General features: G+C 52.2%; 6 protein-coding genes across 6 annotated transcripts; 1 reads left to right on the forward strand and 5 right to left on the reverse strand.

Annotated features, from left to right (window-relative positions):
- Positions 1 to 369: 369 nt before the first annotated feature.
- Positions 370 to 2,157, reverse strand: BO95DRAFT_481096 (putative NAD binding Rossmann fold oxidoreductase). Its single transcript, XM_025590184.1, has 2 exons — positions 1,361 to 2,157; positions 370 to 1,235 (listed from the first exon to the last, which is right to left on the reverse strand). Exons 1-2 carry the CDS (start codon positions 1,685 to 1,687, stop codon positions 495 to 497), a joined length of 1,068 nt encoding a protein of 355 aa, XP_025443544.1. The 5' UTR covers positions 1,688 to 2,157; the 3' UTR covers positions 370 to 494.
- A 1,443-nt stretch (positions 2,158 to 3,600) lies between these two features.
- Positions 3,601 to 4,611, reverse strand: BO95DRAFT_359940 (inositol oxygenase; the record flags this gene model as incomplete). Its single annotated transcript, XM_025582464.1, has 2 exons — positions 3,601 to 3,657; positions 3,715 to 4,611. The coding sequence occupies 2 exons, from the start codon at positions 4,609 to 4,611 to the stop codon at positions 3,601 to 3,603; spliced, it is 954 nt and encodes a 317-aa protein (XP_025443545.1).
- Positions 4,612 to 5,620: 1,009 nt separating this feature from the next.
- Positions 5,621 to 7,093, forward strand: BO95DRAFT_441465 (putative glycerol dehydrogenase). Its single transcript, XM_025586182.1, has 3 exons — positions 5,621 to 5,849; positions 5,920 to 6,597; positions 6,710 to 7,093. Exons 1-3 carry the CDS (start codon positions 5,786 to 5,788, stop codon positions 6,910 to 6,912), a joined length of 945 nt encoding a protein of 314 aa, XP_025443546.1. The 5' UTR covers positions 5,621 to 5,785; the 3' UTR covers positions 6,913 to 7,093.
- Positions 7,094 to 7,300: 207 nt separating this feature from the next.
- On the reverse strand, positions 7,301 to 9,808 carry BO95DRAFT_89045 (uncharacterized protein; the record flags this gene model as incomplete). The annotated part of the gene is made up of 2 exons (XM_025592316.1): positions 7,301 to 8,641; positions 8,716 to 9,808. Coding segments are annotated over 2 exons (2,229 nt in total), but the record flags the coding sequence as incomplete, so codon positions are not given.
- A 2,091-nt stretch (positions 9,809 to 11,899) lies between these two features.
- Positions 11,900 to 15,334, reverse strand: BO95DRAFT_359725 (uncharacterized protein; the record flags this gene model as incomplete). Its single annotated transcript, XM_025582455.1, has 1 exon — positions 11,900 to 15,334. One exon carries the CDS (start codon positions 15,332 to 15,334, stop codon positions 11,900 to 11,902), a length of 3,435 nt encoding a protein of 1,144 aa, XP_025443548.1.
- A 2,939-nt stretch (positions 15,335 to 18,273) lies between these two features.
- Positions 18,274 to 19,376, reverse strand: BO95DRAFT_89157 (uncharacterized protein). The gene is made up of 3 exons (XM_025592317.1): positions 19,177 to 19,376; positions 18,823 to 19,109; positions 18,274 to 18,656 (listed from the first exon to the last, which is right to left on the reverse strand). The coding sequence occupies exons 1-3, from the start codon at positions 19,190 to 19,192 to the stop codon at positions 18,438 to 18,440; spliced, it is 522 nt and encodes a 173-aa protein (XP_025443549.1). The 5' UTR covers positions 19,193 to 19,376; the 3' UTR covers positions 18,274 to 18,437.
- Between the last annotated feature and the right edge of the window lie 495 nt (positions 19,377 to 19,871).

Genomic DNA, 19,871 nt, shown 5'->3' on the forward strand with positions numbered 1-19,871 from the left:
AGGGATGATAAAGGGATTTACCTAAAAGAAGGCCATAATAATGACAACTTACCTTCGGCTATAAAAAAACACTGAGGGCGCTAGGATACTATCACTCATAAGACTTGTTGATATAGAATATTGTATGCATGAAATTACCTTGAATGCCCCCATGAGTATGCTAAGCCCATGAAGAACCCAGGGAGATATTTCCAGTCACACTGGGTGTCTTTGATGACCTTTCTAAGCGAACTTCTGAGATATCAAGAGGTGGAGTGGATAGAGTCGACTAACCCGTGAAAACGTACAGTACATGCCAGCTTCCTTTGTTGCTTGTTGCTGACCCAAGTATAGATTCTATACTGTATAAAGGGACAAGACAGTAGTCGTGGATCATCTTTTTTTGATTGTCATTCAGGCTAAAACATCACACTCGCAAGTCATTCCAAAAAGAAAAGTTTAGTGGAAGCCAAAAGCTCTAATCAATGTCTATTGTGACCATCCTCTCCTCACGCTCACAATCTCGCCTTGGGGATCCGGTTCCCCTGTTCATCGAAGTTGATCTTCTCGCCGGTGATCAGACTCTCCTGGAGGGCGGCCCCGATGCGCACCGCCTGGACGGCGCCCTCCAGCTTCAAGGGCACGGGGGTGTTCTCAAGGCAGGAGGCGGTGAACTCGTTGGCCTCGGTGACGAAGGCGTACTCGAAGCGGTCGTAGTAGTGCTGGGGCAGCTCGCGGCGGACGCCGGTCTCGTCGAAAACGTTGACCAAGTTGATGGCGGGCTGGGTGTTGACGGCCAGCTTGCCCTTGGTGCCGATGATCTCGGTGGAGTCCTCCTGGCCGGCGGCCATCATGCGCGAGGCGTAGAAGTAGGCGATGCGGCCGTCGTAGAACTCGACCAGGCCGACAGCGTTATCGCGGTCGTTGTGCTTGCGGAGGTCCGGCTCTACCGCCGTAATGCCCACAGCGGAGACGGATTTCACCTTACTGTCCTGGCCGAAGAACCACAGCGCCAGATCGATGTCGTGGATCGAGCAGTCCACAAAGATACCGCCGGAGAACTCAGCGTAGGCGACGAAGAACCCCGTCGGGTCCAGCTTATCGCACGTCTGGCTGCGCATTACTGAGGCCGTGCCGATCGCCCCCGCGGACATCTTGCTGTGCGCGTCCCGGTAGGAGGCGTCGAATCGCCGCGAGAATCCGCACATGACCTTGAGATGGGGTTTCTTGGCTGCGGCGTCAAGGACGGATTGGGACTATGTGTCAATTAAAGCCATGTTAGTTTGAGTTGCCAGATTTTTCTCTCGCCAATTCGGTTGTTGGGGGCGGAGAAAAGAGAAGGAGGGGAGGCGCAAGAAGCGTGACGTTAACGGCCACATACAATTTCAACACTGGTAGACAAAGGCTTCTCGCACAGAACGTTCTTGTCAGCCTCAATGGCCTTGATGGCCTGCTCGGCGTGCACGGCGGTAGCGGAGGCAACAATCACGGCCTCCAATCCCTCGTGCTTCAGCATGTCATCATAGTTTTTGTACAGCTTCACGCCGTACGGGGCCAGGTGGACCTTGCCCCATTCCAATTCGCTGTCGTCGGGAGTACTGACGGCGACGAGCTCTGCGCGGGGAGTGCGCTGTAAGAAGTTGAGGGCATGACGCTTGCCCATGCGACCGAGACCGGCACAGCCAACCTTCAATCTTCTGGCAGACATTGTGATGGGTGTTTGTATTGGTGGGAGGACTGAGGGGCGGCGAGCGGGAGAAGGAGGGATTCGTGAAGGTAGATGGAGAATTGGTGAAGAGAGAACGAAAAACAGGAAGAGGAAGAGGAAGAGGAAGTGATCATGAACAGCGAAGCAGCAGGAATTTAACCCCCGACACGCAGCTGGGGGCAGTTGGGGCAAGTGTCGGTCTGGGTTCTTTCTTTTTTGTTTTCCTTGAGGGGAAGATGCGGAGAAAGCTGAGTAGCTGCTGGAGCTGCTGCTGCTGCTGCTGGCCAGCCAAGGAGACTAGTCTGACAATGCTTCTGACTGGCTGGATGATCGTAGGTTTGGTCCATAGAAGTTGCCAGTGGCTGTCGGACAGGGACGGTTTCGGGCGGAGTGGAAATCCCGGGGTGACAGACCAGTGGAGATGTACAGTACTGCAGGTGTACAGTACCACCACCCCCTTTTGCCGACCCCGGAATCTGGCCGTCGGGATCCCTGCCCCGGAGCCCCTTCGGAAACGAGGTTCCCGTAGGAGGATTGCTGCTGTGATCCTGCAGCACTGGCAGGATAAAGAGAAGCAGTGACTGGAACCTGCAGCTTTGAATCTATTCCAATTGAGAGACAAGGAAGAGATGGGAGATGGAAAGCATCAAGAGAGCTTGTTGAGTCAAACAGCATCCAAATAACCACGGTAAAGTACGGGGGCGGGGAAAACTACCCTTTCCGGGGTATTTTTAGAGTACGGCGGGGAATATCCCCCTGCGCGAACTTATGGGTCTACAACTTCATTCGATTCTCTTCGAAGCTTGAGAACATGTTACAAGCTACTCGTATCTCCATGAGTATGCGGGGAAGCTGTGTACCGAAAGGAGAGGATATAATCGGAAAAAAAATTTGGGGAAGGCCAAAGGTGGAAAAGTGTACTCAAATGACATACTATCAATAGACCAGGAACCTTTGTGCTCCTTAGCTGGAGACAGAAACCAACACGCACTCAATTTAGATCATATGACTGCCAGTAATTCAGACTTTACACCTTACTCAATTGTAAAGTAATAGCTGTATTGCTACGACAAGTTCTACACTTATGAAAGTGACCTCAATGATTGGCTATGGCGTCCTCCACTGTGCAGTAAGCTTGTGATTCGCAACCAGAAATAAGCAATCAATGCAAACCAACAAGAACAATCACTTGACTCACCACTGTTCTCGCAATGCATAGCGAGAAAGCTCCCCCCAACCACAGAAATGGTGTATACAATCATCATTGCTGGTGATCTGATCCGATCACTCCCCCAAGGGAATCGATCCCCGCATCCCCACGCCCCCACTCCCCCGACTCGGGAATTCGTTCCCGAAGCGCCTTCAATGTCTTGGCAATGAAGCAATCCCCGCAAGAGACAGATTTCTCCCACTGAAATTGCAAAAGTCAATTTTTTTTTTTTTTGGGTCGCAATGGATTGGCTTGTTCTGAGCGTAAGTCGTGGCTGAAGAATTGGCTTTGATCGCGGTCGATCTTGACGAGGCGTTTATGGTTATTTACATACGTGTTGGAAGTGGCTGAGTAAATCAATTGATTCATTGAGATGAAGAAGCCTACAGGGTGATCGCCGACAGGGATGGTAGCCGTAGTGAAGTACGGCTTCTGGCTTAGGTTCTACCAGGATCATTGCACTGGACAGTAGATAGTGAAGGGCAAAACGTGGTCCAAAATCATCTTGGCCATCGGTTCATTTGGAAAATAACATTGTATAGTGTGTTCGTGAATCATCGCTTGAGTTCATACCATGAAACCAAAAGAAACAAAGTGAAACATAGATGCTGGAAACAAACAACCAAAACCAGACACAATCCTACATGGCTCAGGTGGTAGACTGGACGGAATACAATTTTCTTTCATCTATCCAGGGTATCCTCTACCACTTGATGACCCTGTTGGGGAAGTACTCGTCGATCAACTCGAGGTAGTAAGGCTGCGGACTATCGGTTAGCTGAATTCTCCGGGGAAATCACAAGAGTGGCTAACGCACCTTGAGCTCCTCGGCGCTGGGAATGCCATCGCTCTTGCTGTACAGATCGTAAGGGTTGAAGGCCTTGACGGCCTTGAACATCTCCTTGTCCTTCTCGTTCATCAACTCCTGGTAAGCGCCAGCGTTGTGCCAGGGGTAGAAGGAGTGGTAGCGGATCATGGCCAGGGCCTCGGCGGGCAGGGTGGACTGCTCCTTGACGACGTGGTAGAGGTACTCGTCGTGTCCCCAGGAGATCATCACATTGTCCAGACCGCAGCCGGGGCTGTAGATGCCGTACTTGGTGTCGTAGATCTCGTGGCCGAAGTCGGGGTTCTCCTTGAACGAGTCGCGGCCGTAGATGATGCGATCGTCAAAAGCGCAGCCGACGGGGAAGGTGTCGCCGACGACGTCCCACTGGCCCTGGGCGTCAAAGAAGTACAGCAACTTGCCCAGGTCGTGGATGAGACCGGTCAGCTGCATCCAGCGGGGCTTGCCGTCGCGACGGATCGCCTCAGCGGACTGCAGGAGATGCTCGATCTGGGAGAGGCTGGTGTCCGGATCGGACTCGTCGATCAAAGTGTTCAACTTCTCCATCGCCTCCCACACGCTCATCTCCGCACGGGTCTTCGCGTGGAATGCATTGCGCGCCTTGAGGTTGTATGCCACCGTCTGCTTGGTGTGCTGCTCCTTGTAGAAGTTCTTGACCCGGTCACAGGCATCCTCGTACTGACGGAACTTGGTCTTGTCCTTCTCCTTGTCGAACTCAGACTCCTCATAGAGACCCTTCTCCTTCTCCTCCTTCAGGTTGGTCTTGAGAACATTGACTGTGTCGATGGCGTCCGACAGGTCTTCAAGGGCCTGTCCGTCACGTTTGGTGTTGAACACGGGGGTTTCTTGGGCGACTGCGACGGGTGCCATGTTGATTGTGCGTATGATGCAAGGACGAGAAAACTTTTTGGAGCCTGAAGATCACTTTATCCTGGTCTTCGGAGTTTGAGGGTATCACACAAGGGTTGTTGTTGGGAGGATAATGAATGAAAGCGAGGCGACCCGGACATAAATATGATATTTCCATTCTTCTCGGCGAACGTAGATTAGACTACCCCAAAAGGAGTTGCCATCGAAAATCCCAAACACCGAGTATCGCCCTTTGGTTGGTCTGCTGCAGCGCATGACGTTGCGTGATTCTAGAAAAGCACAGGGCAATTTTCCCACCAGCGTGACCACCCCACGCCAGGAGGTCGGATTCTGGGTTCCGAAGCCACAGACTACTGTGGGAGGATTTGCCCTGGGGTAACATTCCCCGCCATGGTGGAACAGAGAGGCTCGCATATGGACCAGATCAGCCAACCAGAGCGTCAACCACACTCAGGTGTAGCCCTGGAGGCTGTCTGGGCCGTGGGTGGGAACAATGCCTCTGGATTCTGGTTTCCGATGGCGGGTTTGCATGCGGGCCGTTGTTCAACCAGAGAGAATGTCTTCATTTGTCAGGGGGCCCGACCTCGATTAGGTTCACCCTTGCTGCAGGATACGATCATTGTGATTATCTGTATCTGCACCTCTGACCTGCTGTATGATGACAATAGCCCTGATGCATATGGGCAGATGAGGCTGGTTGTTTCCCCGCTCGTGTCTGGGATGTAGATGTTGGATTGAGGTGTGCCTGCCAAGTGCATTGCAGTGCAGGGAATGCGGGTGATAGATTGGAGAAACAAACTCCGCATTGTCATCTGTGAAGCTATTCTGCAAGCTGTTCCAGCCCTTCTTGTTAGTTATGTAAGATTCTCAGTCAGAACTGTCGGCACAAAGACGCCCGAGGGGATGGAATAAGTGGTGGGGGAAATGCCGGGGATTGCTCCGATACTAGAGTACTAGTGCGGGGTATCTTCCTTCTGCCCCTCCCTTCTCCTCTCCTACTAGCTAAGTACTATTTTCCCTCTCGTCCTGCCACATGTTCTCTTCTTCTTCTTCATTCTTCTATTCCTCCTTTTTCCATTCATCCAACTCCCTCGCAATTCGCATCCTGTTCGTGTCCCGCAGTTCGCGCCTCAAGCCCAACACCATAACCCAAAGGAACTCATCGCAATCCACAATGGGTCTCGCCGATACGCGCTTCAAGCTCAACACCGGAGCGGAGATCCCAGCTCTCGGTCTCGGTATGCAGCCTGTGTACCTTTGATATTTGTAACCAGACCCACTAATCCGTGAGCTCCCCCCCCCTCCCAGGAACCTGGCAATCCGCGCCCGGCGAGGTCGAGAAGGCCGTCCGGCACGCCATCCAGGTGGGGTACCGCCACATCGACACGGCGTTTGCGTACCAGAACGAGCACGAAGTGGGCAAGGCGATCAACGACGCGATCGCGGCGGGGGAAGTGAAACGCGAGGAGCTGTTCGTGACGACCAAGCTGTGGTCGACGTGGCACTACCGGGTGGGGGAGGCGCTGGACCAGAGCCTGCAGACCATGGGGCTGGACTACATCGACCTGTACCTGGTGCACTGGCCGGTGGCCATGAACCCCAACGGGAACCACCCGGTCGTGCCCAAGCTCCCGGACGGCTCGCGGGACCTGCACCTCGACCACCCGCACGTCGAGACGTGGAAGAGCATGGAGAAGCTGGTCGGCGCCGGCAAGACCAAGGCCATCGGCGTCTGCAACTACAGCGTTCCCTATCTGCAGGAGCTCCTGGCCCAGGCCACCGTCGTCCCCGCCGTGAACCAGATCGAGAACCACCCGGCCCTGCCGCAGCAGGAGGTCGTCGACTTCTGCAGGGAGAAGGGCATCCACGTCACCGCGTACAGCCCGCTCGGCAGCACGGGCAGCCCCCTGTTCTCCGCCGACCCCATCGTCGAGGTCGCCAAGAAGAAGGACGTCGCCCCCGCGACCGTTCTGCTGAGCTGGCACAGTATGTTTTTGCACCCGTGTCTCTCTTGCTTCAGCCCTTGCTCTCCTTTCCCCCTCTCCCATTTACGCTTACAGAAGCCGATAAGCTAATCACCGAACCTCATGCTATTTAGTCGCGCGTGGCTCTTCGGTTCTCGCCAAGTCGGTGACTCCTTCTCGCATCGAGGCCAACCGCCAGCTGGTCGAGCTCGACGAGTCGGATCTGGCCACCATCGCCAAGTACACGGACGAGCTGGCTCGGACGAAGTCCTTCAAGCGTTACGTTTTCCCGCCCTTCGGTCTGGACTTTGGGTTCCCTGATAAGGTCGCCAATTAAGTACCACGATTAAATAGGCACATCTGGCGACAGTGCAGCACGTCGACTATGGTAGAAGGGCTTATAGAGAGAGATATAGAAGCCATTTGGTTGGTTGATCGGTTGGCTCAGAAGAAAGAACCAAGAGTGACTAGTTGTATATGACTCTGATATATAAGACTTCTTGTATGATTGAAATGACATCTTTGATTCAATTCCGCTGTATGGTATTGTACAACAGTTGGTCTCTGTGCATTTAAACTAAAGAGGGGCTTTCCTAAACAAGAGAGTTGACATGTGTTCGTTCCATCAGCCCACAGTGAACAAACGCAGTAAGCGAGCCTTAGGCGAAAGACCTGGCACACACACCAATGAAGTAATGGGAAAATGGAAATTCTCACAGCTTGGGCTAGACTTCACGGTGGTAAACAGTTAACCAATTCAGCTCTCCCCTCGGCCTCTTGTGCGTTTCTCCAGCCCAATTACACCCGATCCATCACCTCTATCTCATCAAGTCCAAGCCAAAATCACTCCTAAGACAGAGGCTCAATGAGTTCCATCGAATTCAGAAGGCAGCCAAATGCAAACCAGGCCGAGTGGACAATGGACTGAGATCAGTTGCTGCCAGAGGCGGTGGATTCGAGCACAACTGGCAACGCAGTAGCGTTGAAGCCTACCCATACCCTGTCCACGCCGACGTTTGGCGAGCCTGTTCTTGGATCTTTCGAAATGACAGTCAACGCTTCTTGATACCCCAAGGCCTCAAGTTCGGGAATCATCTCCTCTTGCGACGTTGAGTGCCCGCTCCTGAGCCAAAGCAAGAGCCCCTGGAGGCGGTTGACCTCTCGCTCGAGCAGGACGGCATGCGCCATCTTGATCGACAGCAAGCCGCGGTTCCGAAGGAGTCCGAAAGCTTCCTGGAGATATGGGTACGGCAAAGATGCCAGAATCCAGGAGGCTGTGTAGTCCTCATAGTCGGGCCATATGTACTCAGAATCCGTTGGAGGGGGGGTGGTCATGTTTCGCCTTGGGTTGCTGCAGTGAAACTCAAAATTGGGTGGCAGGTGGTCAACCATATACTCCAGGCAGGCCCTGACTACTTGCGGAGCCCAACGTTTCTTGAAATCCTGTGCTCCGGGCGTGCTGGCCGTGGGCGTCCCGAGCGACGGCGCCTCGGGGTCGAAGCTGATAAACGCTTTCAAGGTGATGAGGTAGTCTTCGGGCCGGATACTGTACTGCAGGATCTCGTCGATGGTCTCCCAGCTGATCATGGAGATGGTCAGTTCAATCCCAGCTTTGATGACGTCCGGAATTTGCAGACATGCTCCAGCCACGGCATAGGAGTATGCCAACTCGGCCTTGGCGCTGCCAAATGGAAACGAGAGCTCGCCGTATGTCGCCTCCGTGTATCCCAGTAACTCAATTGTTTTCTGGTGGAGAAGTTGTCCGTCTAAGAGTGATGCACCATACAGATATTTGAGAGCCATCTCAAAACCATGCATCATGCCGACTTTCTCACCGAAGACCGCGATGATTTGGTTATACCCTTCCATGTATGCAGGGAATTTCAGTATGACAGCAAGTGACGGGCTTCGCATCATTATAAGTCGATGTGCCAGCAAGGCACAGGCAAACTCAGAGTCGCCTTTCCTCAAAAGTTCAATGCCGAAGTCACACAATATTTGGTCGCGGTAGATTCCGAGAAAATAGGTCGACAGGCTATCCGTTGTTCTTAATTCTTCGGGCGGATCTTCAATTAAATTAGCACTTCGAGCTGATAACCTCTTCTGCCAGCCAACTGACCGGCAACTTTTGACATCTCACCGGCTTGTTCCTCGGCCGTATGGGCTTTGTCCTGAATAGTCTCTTCGATGTCCTTTGGTGAGCAAGAACTCGGTGCGACTGACTCGGATGCAATCTCTGATATTCCATATTGACAATGCGACATGAAATGTAAACAACAACATGATTTCCTAGGAGGACAAGCACAACCTGTTGATCTTGGCGTATGCACGCAACAGTTAGTTTCGAAGGAACAAATTTCCTGATCATGTTGATCACATCGTGCATTCTTGGCTTCCTGCTCGCAGATGTTGCAAACAAATGTGCAGTGCTCTTCCTCATTAGACTGCTGCTGCTGCTCCCTTGGCGACACGCAAGCATCTTCTTCGGCAGCAACCAATTCAGCGGGTATCTCGGGCGATGAATTGTCATGTTCATTGTTCGGGTTCCCACTGATCCCGGCAAGATCTTCAAGTTCTGTGGAGCATGATACCAAGCTTTCGACGCTGGTCTCGGTCAACTGCGTTACTAGAATACTTTCGTCCGTGGGTGACGCGGTCCGTGGCTTCGGCGCTTGCAGTTGTTGAGTGCTTTCCGTGCTTTGAGTTGTTACACATGAATCCAAGACGTCAGGATCGGGATCTTGCACCACATCGGGATTTGCTTCGGTCAATGGCACCACAATAGTACTTGCGTCAGTGGTAGACGAACTTCGTGGCTCCGATTCTGGAAAAGAGTGAGTGCTTTCCGACTCTTGAGTCGCTGTAAGCGAATCCAAGTCTCTGGAATGTGATGCACCCACGTCATCATAGGCCAAAGCCTGGCTAGCCTCGGCCGAGTCTGAACTGACGTAGGGCGGAGGTAAGGATACGATCGGGGGCTCTGTCGCTGAGAGTGTTGTGGAGCTGAGATCCGAAGGCGCTGGGGAAAAACAGGACGGATTCACCGCTGTTGGGACGAGCTGAGATCGACCGGCTTCGAAAAGGCCGGGAGGTAGAGTGGCGTATGGAGGTGGAGGAGACAGCGGCACTTGGATCTGAATGGATTGAGTCTCCGCGCCTGTGACTTGCTGCGCTACCAGGCCGTCACTGTGATCAGCAGCGGAAGCAACAAGAAGAGGCAGAGTAGGAGGAGGTGGGGGAGGAGGTGAGGGAGGAGGAGGAGGCGGAGAAAGAGGAGGCGGAGGAGGCGGAGGAGAAGGAGCAGCAGCAGCAGCCACCGCCGCCGCCGCCGCCATCTGATGATGAGGACCACCTGACGTTTTCCTCGCGGGCTTCTTAGCCTGCCTCTTCTTTCTTTCTTTTTTGTTCAACTTCCTCTGCGCCTTTCTGGCTTGGACGACATCGGCAAACGACGCAGCAAGTTGACCATGACCGCTCCTATCAGCGTCGTCATCGTCATCGCTGTGCCGTTCAGCTTGAGCCGTCACCTCGGCCGTTGGGGCAGTAGGCTTTGGTGCAGCGGGCTGAGCATCCCCAGTCCTCTCCACGTCGTTGCTGTCGCTCGGTTCCAAGCTCGCGACGACCGCATCAGTGAGCCGGCACATTGTCGGGTCCAAAGACTGCCGACGCGAACGACAGGGGGGTCGTGGGGGACACGAATCAAGCTTAAGGCGTCGATCAATGTCTGCTTGCAGATCGAGCGATCTCTGCCTTTGAGTTTCCTTTTCGCCTGCCGTCTTCTTCGGGCGCCAGATGTTGAAAAAGTCGTCAAAGGCCTCACTCGCAAGAATATCTTCGGAGGAACAAAAGGACTGGACGCGGTTGAACGCAGGATACATCACACTCTGAGCATGGTGATCAGTTTTGATCCTTCGCTCCTTAGTAGCAAAAGGACAAGCCGGGCGATGCGTACCGTTTTCCCGAGCAAGGTGATAAGAATGTCGGGTGATGAGGATAGGTCTGTATGTTGAGGTCTTGTGAGCAAAGCATAAAACAGCGATAACACGGGGGGTGGTAATGCTTACTATCTGATCTGGATAGGACGCTATCTAAAACTGATGTAAAGCAATGCTACAAGCTTGAGGAGACAGCCTGCCTTCGTGGCAGTCAGGTAACTTTTAGACTTTGAAATTCATTTGAGCGAATGGAGGCAGGTGTGATGATGGATTTTCGAGACAAGGCATGTGTGGAAGAACACTAGACGAAGGACTACTGTGCAGTCAAGAAGGGCGAAGAAAGAAATAAGGATTCTGTTTACCTCACTGGCTAGTAGACAACGAGAAAGTTTCCTCTCACTGTTAAAGCTGCGCAAAGTAAAGCGGGTCAAGCATTGAAACCGCACATTGCAGCTGTTATGAGCGAAAGAAACTAACATACAGCTCGTTGAATGATATCTGTTCCTGCACGTTACCTGCGATGACTACAGACTTAGCAACTGTTCAAGTCTTTCATTCCGATTTCTGACATCACTGAACATGAACCCTGCGTTGAGACACATGATTATTGCCAGCTGGAGGGCATCCTATCCCTGGTACTATGTGAGGGTTTCCTCATCCACGTGACTGACAAGGTGTCTTGAATCTTTCATCCTACTCCACAGAATCACTAAACATCCTACTTTAAGACCTTGACTGTAGACAGCTGGACAATATCCTAAGCCTGATACTATGTGAGGGTTTTCTCGTCCACGTAACCTCAAGATGAAATAACGCATGAACCAAAAGAGCAATACAGCAACCTGATCAGTATGGAGCATTCACACTGAGTGGACAAGAAGGCTTTTGGAATGTCTTGCTCCAACGCTTGATGGCTTGCAAATCTCCAGTGCAGTAAGGCTTCCACAAGCCTGGATGCAACATGCAGATTTAGGATTGTCCAAAGGACGATCAACTACCAACGATACTAATACTTTAGAGATCAACAGACAGCTGAAAAGCTATGTATGAAACTTATGGTGTGGATAATTCTGGTATTGTGGCCAAATCTCGTCTAAGCAAATGTCAAGAGAGAATGGCTTTGTCTGGAGATATGACTCATAGGAAATTGGTAATGTCAATGAATGGGTAATAAACAGGAAATGAAAGTAATAATGCTCCGCTCAACGTAACGCTGTTGGTATATCATGATGGATGCAAAACCGGAATTGCTAAGGAGAGGTATCCAACATAAAGATGCAGAGGGCTAAGCCAGAACGTCAATAATACATCGTAGTCGGGGAAGTGGGTTGAGAAGGTATTGAAGGGAATGGAAGTTATGTCAGGTGTTCAGCATGGAGTTTAAGAGGTTTAAAACATCCCTCCATCCAGAGGAATTTGGGGGGGTGGGTAGGTAGGAACAGCAGGCGGATGTGTGTCAGCTAGCAGCTGGTGACGGGCCTTCGCATTCAAGTTGCCTCCCTCGCTGGAGGATTTGCGAAGCCTGGCTCGAGACTTCGGGCGCTTTTCGCCGTCGTCGGAGAAATTGCTTGTCTCCTCCATAGCCGAGTCAATCGATGGTGTATACTGAGACTCATGTCTCTCGCCTTTGAGTGCTCCCAGAATGGTTTGTGTGGTAGTCTGACGACGTCGCCGTGGATTCATCGGCGGAATTGGTGGTGTCTCCATTCCGTTACTCAGGCTGGCGCCAGGAGGAAGACCAACCGTCGGTACATTTGATGTGCAAGAAACCAATGTAGGCTCAGAGATAAGGGTCTTGTTGATTGCCCGCTTTGTAAGGCCATTGTTACCCGGTGCACGATTGAGAGCGTGATGATGTTGGTGGTTGTTACTAATAGCAGGCACCAAAGGGGAACCGTTCTCAGAATTAAGATCCAAGGGTGGTGTAGCATTAGCGGAATAAGGTGCGATGGGGGAAGGACGAGGAGCGGCACCAATCAGGGACGAACTGTTCGTTGAGAAGTAGGAAGGGCGATCGTGAAAGCTGGAGACAGCTGAGCGGCTTCCACTACGGTGCCTAGTTGAAGCAGCGGACGAGCAGCGCTCATACATGGCAGACTCGGTAGCCTCGACTGAGGGGCGGCCAGAGGAAGTGACGGATTGGATGCCATACTGATCATGATCAGGATAGGCCATTGGGTGGTGACTTCCATGTCCAACCTCTTCCAATGTCTCTAGGCCATCTCGGTCTCGCCGCGAGCGACTTTTCGAACGACCCGATGCGTCAGACGTGGAGCGATCTCGGCGTGATCTAAAGCTGGAGTGTGGAGATGCACCGCGGCTCCGGCTAGACTCACGGGAGTCTTCTTGACTGCTGCGACCGAAGACGGACATTTTCGAGCGGAAAGACCTCTCGCCTGCAATGTGGGGGGTGCTAGAATTAGCATGCTTCGCGAAAGGCAGGGCCGGCCGCTCTTCCTCCTCACGCCAAGGGTCATCTGACACCAGAGCCGGAGTAGAGGCGTTGGCATAGCCCAGGCCTTTAGCACCCTTCAGATCCTGTTTGCTGAAGAGATGTTGCTTCCCTGATTTGTTTTTCAGAAAAGAGAATGCGTTCCCAGGTTTGCTCGGAGTAAAATCTGGAGTTTGGCGGCCAGAAACAGGACTAGCTGATCTGCTCTCCACCTCCGCAAAGCCCTTCAATTTTTCCTGCACCTTTCTCCGTCTCTCTGCTAGCTCGTTGGCGAACTCTTCGCGTTCGATTTGTGTCTCGGTACTCGCTTCACGTCTGTGTCTGGAGACGAGCTCATCCTGCCAAATTGCGCTATGGGGGGCACTTTTTGGATATTGCGCAGTGGTATCCGCAACTGCATTCGCCTCTACAGGCTTAGCTGGAAGGCCAGGGGAAGGAGGAGGGTAAATTGACGAACGGTCGCTGTCCTGTCGAAGGTGTGCGCGAACCAAGCCACTCAATCCCAGACCTGAGGGTCCTAGCGTAGGGGAGTCTGGCTTCTCTGGAAGATCCTGGCCGCTACTAGACTTGATCTCAACAAGATCATGCTCCGCAATTGGCTTCAGATCCCCCAAATCGGAGTACCGCACTTCAGGCAGAGGGCTTCGGTGCTCACTCGAATGCGTAGAGGGCTTGGAAGGCGTTTCCGGTCGCAGTGCAGGGTGCAGTTCGTCCGTAGTGTACAATGTATCACGCAAGCGCGCGCGGCCTTCATCCTCCGAATCACTATGACTCGAGTTGGTAAAGAAAGTGGCGCCGGTGGGCTTCGGAGGGGAAGCGTTCGCGGCAGACCGGCTCCCGGGGCGTTGAGCCTCACTGTAGTGCGAAGATGCCGAGCCAGGCCTCGACGTGTAGCTTGCATTCGAGAAACCGCGCGCGCGTCCAGGAAGCTCGGGCAGTTTATTTCTTGCAGGTGGTGGGAGGGGCCTAGCCAAAGGCGGTGTGCTCCTCCCTTGGTGCATCTGTAGCTGACGTTGTTTGAATTGACTTTCATCAAAAGTGGTCTTTGGCTTATTGAACAGGCCTGAAGCCGTAGCCTTGCCATGGTCCTCCGGTCGGAGAGCAGCCACTAAGGCTCCTCCCTCTTCACTTTCACTGAACGGGGGACTCAGCGGAGGAACACTGTACGCGGTGCTTGCAGGGCTTTTGAGTCCCTTGGCGGCGATGTTCAGCGCCTCCTCTGACGATGGAAACAAAGATTCGGGGCTCGTGGGCTGGGTTGGGCTGGGGTTACTAGGAAGGGGTTCGGTGATCGTCAAGGGTTGCATTCTATCACGGAGATTTGTGGCGCTTTTGGAGAAAGCCCGGTTAAGTGGCGGGTGCTCGGGGGTTCCTGCTCTCTGGCGACTCAGGCTCTCTAGACGCTGGAGGGTAGAGGCTTGTTGATTCTGTGCACTCTGCGCCAACCCTTGCCCGTATAGACGCCTCGACTTGACTGAACCACGTTCGGATGCCATCCCCGGCATTGTTGACTTTGGTGCAGAGAACAGACCCTCGCTGACTGATGTCTGTGGCGAAGTTCCCGATAACGACTGCTCATCTATCGACGTAGCAGCTGTTGAAGTGCGAGCATTCGCAGTAGGACCGGATGCAGTGGAAGAAAGAGTGGTGCGTTTGGCAGAGGAGACCCGGGAAAGTGCGTCTTCCATCTCGTGGGAAGGACTTCCTTGTGGGAAATCCTCCGCCATCAATTCGACGCCTTCTTTGGCATTGGGAGAGTGAAAGGCAGACGTTGTCAAATCAGGTTCATAGAGCGCACGGCTGCTCATCTGTGAACGCCCGGAGTCGGAAGCACCCAATGTTGACTTCGATGAGATCTTGTACACTTTCTGCCGTCCGCCGAACAAGTTATTGCTTTCCACTCGGCGACCTCTGCTCATAATACTTTCTTTTTGTGAAGAGTCCTCATCAGTCCCACAGGAATTATTCTCGGACACTATTGATTGGGCACGCCCTGGGGCTATCGATCGACCATCAATCGAGACCTCATCTATATCAGCCAGGAAGCCGGGATTGTGACCGAAAAGATTCAGTCGCGAGGCACGCTTGGGGAATAGAACGCTGTCGTCACTTGCTTTCCCGATGATGGAATCCGGATCATCCTGCTCTCTTAACATGCTGAACCGTGCAGACAATTTTGGCATCAAAAGACTGGTGCGGAAGTCGTCGGTCGACGGTAAGGCTGAGGAGAGATCGAAATCCGATTTCTCCTCGGGCTCCTCCTTCTTAGATTTCCATGACAGCTTGGAGCTGAGTCCTATTGAGCTGCTCTCGGAGAATTCTATCACCTCCTCCTTCACCTTGTCCTTTTTATTCTTGCGGAAACGATTCATGGCGGACTGTGCGGGGGGAAATGCGCGCGACGCCGGCGAATCTCAGGGATGTGGTGTTATCGCGTCAGAGACCGGAGCAGATCGAGGGTTACGCTGAGATGGGAGACTGAGCGAAATCCATGCGTCAGACACATATGGGCTGCGGACAATATGGGGTATCCCTGTGCGTGGTTCTATAGGGCGAGTAACCTACTAGCGACTGTGGCGAAGCCGAAAGGCCGATTGAGCGTCACTCAATACACGAAGAGCTCAGCGGAGCTAGTGAGCTAGTGGGTTATTGGATGTATTTCCGGATTGTTCTTCATTCCCTGGAAGTCGAGATGCTCCGGGGAGCGTCAAAGCTCAAAATAGGCAGCGGGCAGGCGGGCGCGCAGGACTAGGTCGGAGTAGTTGTCAAATGGTGGAGTTGATGTGCAGGGTGCTAGGATGAGAGGCGGTCGCAAAAGCAATTGAGTAGCAATGTGGCGGAGGAATCTCCAGTACACAAGTTATTCTGAGAAGGCGATCGAATGGAAGGCGATGGGCATCTGCATGAGACGCAGGAATGTGGCTGCACCGTGGAAAGCGGGAGCGGAGTCGGTAGGGATGCTGAAAGTCCGGGTCGATGGCGGGTGGAGGTGCCCAGAAATAAGTGCGTCGTTTGTAGTGAGTGGATGGGATAGAATGTGACTTCAAAAGAAGGGAAGGATTCAATTGATCCCAAATAAAGGCGGACCAACAGGTATGAAAAGAGTGCTGAAGTTGGAAAAGGGAGTGTGTAGTGAAAATGAATGAGTGGTGACTGTTCAGATGTGTCGAGAAAGAGAGAGAGAGAGAGAGAGGAGGGGAGAGGGAGGGAGGAGCAATCTATTGCTTCTACGGTCTACCTCAAAAAAAGAAGGGATTTGGATTCGATCCGACCGAGTCACTCTTTCGCGCGCTCACTTTTATTTTTTTTACCTTCTTTATTTCTTGCTCTCTTATTTTTTTCTTTTTATTTTTTTCCCGGGTTTTGATTTTAATTGAATTTGGCACTAGCCGACTAGAATTGCTTCCATGGTCAAAGGACCAGTCAGTCAATTCCAATGTCATTTTATTATTATTACCGACAAGTCCAGAGCGCCGTGCTGGAGACGATCAAATTATTGGGTCCCATGGAACGCGCTTCTGCGGATCGACACGAGATGCTGTCTTTGTTTTTCACTATGGAGAGGGAACGTCGAGAAAACAATATTATTCAGTTCAGGATCACGATTCTTTCTTCCTACCTACGGTGTACTGTATCTCCAAGCCAATTTCCTTCCTGTCTCGCTTTCCTCTGCCTCTTCCTATCGAAGGGATCCCCGCCTCTCTCAATATCAATGGTAACCGGGGGTGACAGCCCGTCTGGAATATTTCGGACTTCATACCTGGATCATAACAACTCTCTAAAGTCAATAAACTGTCACGGAAACCATGGGTGTGGTCTCGGGTTACCGTACGGTACCGTCGAGTGACAATTAAGCCCCAATGCCCCTTGCAGACCCCCCCCCCCCCCCTCCGAATGAACCACAAATCGGATGTCCCCATTTCGGGTACAGTCTACCTAAGGTAACCTACCTTACCGTTCGTACGTGCCTTACGCCGGCTGTATTCCAAGTTGAAGTATTTGTGGGTGGGTGTCTTTTCCATCCTCCACCAGCTCATTCTCAATCGACCTACAGAGCAAGTTCTCCGGAACGAAGTATGTGTTTGTCGATGTGGTTGTTGACTTGCCAGTCACCACCACTCGAAGCCGAGCTGTCTATCGTATCTCGTGCATTTTATTGTTCTTTCCCGCGTTGTCAAACATGGGTGCTCCAGTTGAAACGGCAATGCCTGCCAGACCTCCACTCCCTCCTCCATCCAGCTGAATAATGGAGGACATTTTGTGTGAATTTACACGACCGCGTCTGGCGGGATGTGGGCCAATCTGGGGCTGAAGGCTGAAGTGAAGACTGAAAACCCCAAACCAGAACCTCCATCGTCAATTGCATTTCCAGTGGGACAATAGGAAGGACGACAAAGGTCTCTTTTCCCACTGCCCCCAAAACGCCTTCCGCACAAATCATCGGCAATGGCCGCCCACCCAGTCAAGCGGGAGATGCTCCCGAGAGTCTCCTTTTTCACCCTGATGAGGCGTTTTTCCTAAACTATATATCATCCTGAAGCCGCCGACTGAACTGAAATCCCTCCACCGTTGTTCGGTTATTGTGATGTGTCTCCTGGATATCCGTTTCATGGCTTTTAGGCCGGTACTTTTAGCTCAGGGCACATTGGGCGCGGTTCCGGAAATTTGGACGAGCGGGACGATCACCTGGACCTTTGTCGCGGATGTTGTAGAATATAATAGATACTGTGCGGTTTTGCCAGCATAGATTGCGATACAACGACCGCTCAGTTGATGTCATCGATTAATCTATTTTGATCTTGATAATTTAGGGGGACTCGTGAGGGAGATACACAATCTCAATGAGTCGGACAGTATGACGGAGGCTGCGGTCGTCCCGCAGATACCGGACGTCAGAACATTCATTGTGTGCAGCTGCTGAAGATGTTATCACAGCGTACGGAGTACGAAGTGTGCTCCGCCGCTGAGATACCCCTGAGTTTGGCTAGGAGGCACACAAGATTGCAGGGATTGAAAGCGACCTCGCGTCGAATCCGGAGTGCAGATGCGACATGCATAAGATCCTGTAGGTTTACCCCTCCTTGAGAAAATCCCCAACATGGAGTCACTAATCGATCGCTCTCGAGTCTCTCGGGATTCCAGAACCATCCTTGTTGGGGAGTTAGTGTCTTTAGACAAGACCCATCCTTTGGTTCACCGAGCACCGCACGCTTCCTTTGGGACCGACTCGAGTATATGTCGGATGCAAGTCAGTTCGATATATCCGTATTCAGTATCCATTTCCGCAGGAAGATCGAAGTCCTAATGGCGATGGAGATCCGATACGTCATGCAAGTCCGTGATGGCCATGAACTTATTACTTCCACATGGCTCTCGGGTGGAGGCAGGGCGCACTTTCGCCTGTAACCACCATCTTGAAGCATATGTGTGAGAAAAATGTTTATTTCGCTAGGTGATCGTCTAGACACCCACTAACTATCCGTTGGGTAAATTAGATTGTCTCGAGTCAGTACAGAGTACGGAGTACGTAGTGACTCTAGTGAGAGAGAGAAAAAATGACAGCCGTTGAATAGCCGGGACCCAAGTCTGCCCGACAGAGAAGTCCCTTGGAAACAGGTCTGGTTTGTACCGTACCGTACAATTGTGGTGGATACCCCTGACTAGGCCTGAAGAGGTGGAATTGAGGAGTGCGGTCTGGACAAATCCTTAGTTTAGTTAGTGAGTCTTAGCATGCTTAATAATGGTAATAGTCAACAGTGCGTTAGTTAACTACTGAGTACTCAGTAGTTAGTCGCAATACAAAGCGCAGTAACAAATTGGACGAGCAGACCAGGGACGGGAACACACACAGTAGTCTTACCGGGCTGTTCTCCGCCCACTTTAGATTAATCCTGGGCAAGGACGGGAGAGAGACAGGCACAGACAGGCACCGCCAGGCACAGACAGGTACCAATTGGACCCCAGTGGTCGCGGTTTCCAATCCAACTCCGCCGTAGCCCGTCGTCTTCCACAATCCTGCTCGAGTTTTGCGCATCATCATCATCATCATCATCATGAAGTCATGCTCATAGAGGTCGTGTTGATCAAGGTTCTCCTTCACTTTATCCAAGATTCGAATGGCCAGCTTGAGGATCCAGATCAGTCCCACTGTATCTGCGATTAATTAATCCAATCTCCGAGAGCCATGAGGGGAAAAAAAAAGCGTCGGACTAACGCAAGCCCGCATGCATTCACGACTGCCGAGTAAAGCGCACAGTACACACTGTACACACACCTTTTGAGTCCTAATAACCTTCTTCCCATTATCGACAACGATCCCGCTTTATCCACATCCCCATCCTCTTGGTAATAAGGCTCCATTGAATCCACACGGTTGAGAACCCGGAGTCGAGCGTGTGCGCTCCATGGTTCTCCGGCCCTGAAGCTTTGCGCGGGGAGAGGTCCTCTTTTCAACCATTCGGCCGGTGGTGTTTCAGATTCGCGATGGGACCCAAACACGAGTCTTTTCACTCTCTTCAATCTCGCCTACGCCTTCACTTCTCTGGTCTAAGCTTCCAAGACGCCCTCCCAAAGAGCACTAATCTCCCTGGAATAGCTAGTCATTGAGTCGACGCAAACAAGTGATAAATGCGACTGAGGAAGCCAAAGCCACGTGGAAAATTTGAGTTCTGGCTGATTCCCAGCTGGTCCCTAAGGTTCATCAAGGGGGAGTTTGCAGGGTGATGCTGCCATGGAAATGTGCGATAAGAGAACGCGGCTCCTTGCAGTGCCTGAGACATTGTGTTGCTTGACTGACTGACTGATTGATTGCTGAATGCATTGAATGCACTGTCAATGCTTTTCAACTAGTCAAGGGTAGCTTAGCTGATCCCAGCCAACTCGACCATGACGCAATTCTCGACTTTCCCT

This window comes from Aspergillus brunneoviolaceus (assembly GCF_003184695.1).
Source record: "Aspergillus brunneoviolaceus CBS 621.78 unplaced genomic scaffold BO95scaffold_23, whole genome shotgun sequence".
In the NCBI taxonomy this organism is placed as follows: domain Eukaryota; kingdom Fungi; phylum Ascomycota; class Eurotiomycetes; order Eurotiales; family Aspergillaceae; genus Aspergillus; species Aspergillus brunneoviolaceus.

Coding starts and splice junctions, on each gene's coding strand:
- BO95DRAFT_481096 (XM_025590184.1), bottom strand. CDS start 1,687: ATGTCTGCCAGAAGATTGAAGGTTGGCTGTGCCGGTCTCGGTCGCATG. Junction 1,236..1,360: donor TGTCTACCAGTGTTGAAATT/GTATGTGGCCGT, acceptor ATTGACACATAG/TCCCAATCCGTCCTTGACGC.
- BO95DRAFT_441465 (XM_025586182.1), top strand. CDS start 5,786: ATGGGTCTCGCCGATACGCGCTTCAAGCTCAACACCGGAGCGGAGATC. Junction 5,850..5,919: donor GATCCCAGCTCTCGGTCTCG/GTATGCAGCCTG, acceptor CCCCCCTCCCAG/GAACCTGGCAATCCGCGCCC. Junction 6,598..6,709: donor CGTTCTGCTGAGCTGGCACA/GTATGTTTTTGC, acceptor CATGCTATTTAG/TCGCGCGTGGCTCTTCGGTT.
- BO95DRAFT_89157 (XM_025592317.1), bottom strand. Junction 18,657..18,822: donor AGTGGGCGGAGAACAGCCCG/GTAAGACTACTG, acceptor GGATTTGTCCAG/ACCGCACTCCTCAATTCCAC.